This window comes from Echinops telfairi, unplaced genomic scaffold, assembly GCF_000313985.2.
Source record: "Echinops telfairi isolate 266 unplaced genomic scaffold, ASM31398v2 ScPeMD7_23;HRSCAF=83, whole genome shotgun sequence".
Taxonomy (NCBI): Eukaryota; Metazoa; Chordata; class Mammalia; order Afrosoricida; family Tenrecidae; genus Echinops; species Echinops telfairi.
The window spans coordinates 90,130,218-90,133,088 of NW_022103920.1; the positions used below are offsets into that span (position 1 = coordinate 90,130,218).

At 46.1% G+C, this 2,871-nt stretch overlaps 1 protein-coding gene across 1 annotated transcript; it reads right to left on the bottom strand.

The window, feature by feature from the left end:
* Positions 1 to 311: 311 nt before the first annotated feature.
* On the bottom strand, positions 312 to 2,161 carry LSM5 (LSM5 homolog, U6 small nuclear RNA and mRNA degradation associated). The gene is made up of 3 exons (XM_004702863.1): positions 2,116 to 2,161; positions 913 to 1,008; positions 312 to 343 (listed from the first exon to the last, which is right to left on the bottom strand). The coding sequence occupies exons 1-3, from the start codon at positions 2,159 to 2,161 to the stop codon at positions 312 to 314; spliced, it is 174 nt and encodes a 57-aa protein (XP_004702920.1).
* Between the last annotated feature and the right edge of the window lie 710 nt (positions 2,162 to 2,871).

Consider the following 2,871-nt stretch of genomic DNA (forward strand, 5'->3'; position numbering starts at 1 on the left):
ACAAGTGAAACACTCAATGTTATGATTTCTCATTATCATGCACATCTTATGTAATCATGCTATTATCTGTTCCTTGATTTAACTTGACCTGAGCAGTTTTTAGTGCCATTTACTGTGAAGCTGTTTCTAATAATCTCCTAGCAGTGTAGTAATAATTATATCAAAGTAATAACCCTCTGGTACAGTTTTACTAACACCAGTAGATAAAATTTCTAACTTGAAGGTAATGCCAACAGGCAATATTTACTCATTCATTTTACTGACTGGGTAGTAGTAAAATTGACTTTAATTAAGAACATTTTTAACTCTACTTACAATTCAGTGACATCTTCCAATACCATATCTGAAATTTAGTGTTAAGAAACTAAACGCATCAGGTTGAATCTATTGTCTCCTACCTTTGAATATTTGTGCTAACAACTAACACGATGTAAAATTTAAATGTGTGATTGTTAGAACCTTATCGTCTGTGGGTACCTACATCTCTAAAAATATCATCAGTTCTCCCAAAGTGAATTTATTTGTATTATAATAATTAATGCTTACTTGTGCTTAATAACATTTAACAGTGGTTCTCAAACTGTGGGTCGTGACCCCTTTGAGGGTTGAACGACCTTTTCACAGGGATCGCCTGATTCATAACAGTAGCAAAATTACACTTATGAAGTAGCAACGGAAATAATTTTATGTTTGGGGGGTCACCACAATATGAGTCGCAGCATTAGGAAGGTTGAGAACCACTGACATATATTAAATAAGCCCCACCCACTGTCACTGAGTCAATTCTGACTCATGGGCAACCTATATAGGGCTTCCAAGAAACAATCCACAAAGGAGCACCAGCTTCATCTTTATCAAGATGTTATTCAACACCTAAGACAAACCCATCATCACCACCTTGTAAAAGGATACTAACAAAGTCATCGAAACCTAGAAGGGTCCCAACAATTTCCTTGTCACTCTTCATCACAATGTGAATTCTTGATCCTATACATTTGTCCACAAGCTCTGGAGACATTAATAAGAATAAAGGAGGAAGAAAAAGATTATTTCATCGATTCATTATGTCAACAATTTGTCTACTGCATAAGGTGAAGGGCACACCAGGGAAAACATCTATTCAACAACTTCAGCTCTCAGACGAGAAATCCCTGGTTCAATCATTAACAGGAGAGTTTTCCCTAATTGCCCGAGCTTTGCTTTGTAGCCATGTGCCATGATTGTGGTTTTCGATGTTGTGATTATTTGACTGATAAACGAACATCCCACTAGACTCTGAGGGCAGAGGCTGCTGTTCTGCTCACCGCTGTCAGCCCCGTGGGCGCTGCCTACAAGATACCAGACACTCCAAAAGAGCTCATCAAACGGGAGGACAGAAACGTGTCTGTCACAGCCATCTCCATTAGCTCAATCACTTCACCAGTCCCCTGACCGGGGCGGCGGCGTCACCACCTTCACAGGGTCCCGTTTCTACACTCCCTGCCTCTCCCAACGAGGTCTAAGTCCTCTGAACACCTGCTTAGCCAGTCTGGTTAGCACTGTTCCCCAGGTGTATGTGTTACCTATTCCTCCACTCACTGGGGTGATTTGACAGTGGTTTTCACTAATGGAACAGTGAACGGTGTCCGCTCAAGAATCGTTTGCCAGATGCTACATGCAACCAGTTTCCAAATCTCTCTTTTAAGTCTCCTTCCGGGGGGTAGTGCCTCTCTCTGTAACCGGGCAGACCTCAGATACCAGAAGGTGTCCTCTGAGGGCCGAGGCGACGGCGACTACAGCGACCCTATGAGGACGGGGCAGAAGTGCCCCGCTGAGGGTACGCGAGCGGAAAGCCCGGTCTTCGTCCGGCGGAGCCAACGGTGGTTTCGAGCTGCGGGTCCTCCAGATCACACCCCGACTCGGAGCCACCGCGCCCCTGGGCTCCTGTGAAGCCGGGCCTCACGCGGACCTCCCACGCTGAGGGAGTAGTGGTCGGGGGCCAGACTTGGAGCGAGATGAGCCCCAGGAGGAAAGAGCAACTGGGCCCGTATTCCCCCCACTCCGCCGCCCAGACCGCAGCGCTTCCGCCCGAAGCCCTGCTCGCCGCCACCCCGCGGCTCCGCGGACGACGCTCACCTAGAGGCAGCAGCTGCGACGGGTTCGTAGTAGCGTTCGCCGCCATGGCTACGCCGGAAGTGGGCTGCCTCTGCCGACGTCGCGACGGCAAGTTTGAAAGAGCGCGCTTCCGCTTTCCGTCTCTGCTCGGGCAGGCTCGACCAATCTGAGGCCGAGCAAGTGATCGGGCCGAGGCCACGTGTCTCACTCACGGCCGCTCGCTTTGTGAGAAGCGTGTCTCTGACCAGTGAGCGTCTGGCTGTCTTAGGGAGATGCCGACCGTCCCTCGAAATCCTAGAGATGCGACACGGGTACCTTGCCTTGGGAATAAATGCTCCCGCTAACCCAGAAGATTTTGAAAAAGCCAAATCTTTGAGTCGTTTTCATTGCACCTCTTCTAAAACCAGGCTTTTTTTTTTCTTCAGACTAATCGATTTCGTTTCCCCACCCACCAACTAGCTCACTGTCTTGCAATATTTTTATTTTTTTAAAAAATATGGTAAATTTAGATGGAGAGAAAATGTTTTGAGAAATGATGTACAGATGCGCTTTGCACAGTTGATGTGTGTATGGATTGGGATGGCGGTTGTATGAGCCCCTAATAAAATGTTTAAAAAAAATAGTAAATAATATCAAAAAATAAATAAATAAATAATATGGTAAGTATTAAGATAGCAGATGGACTTTGGGCCTCTACTTAAAGCCTCCTTTAACACAAGAACAGTTTGTTCTGATAACCTGGTACTCTTTGATGCTCACCTTCCGGACATGATCGCT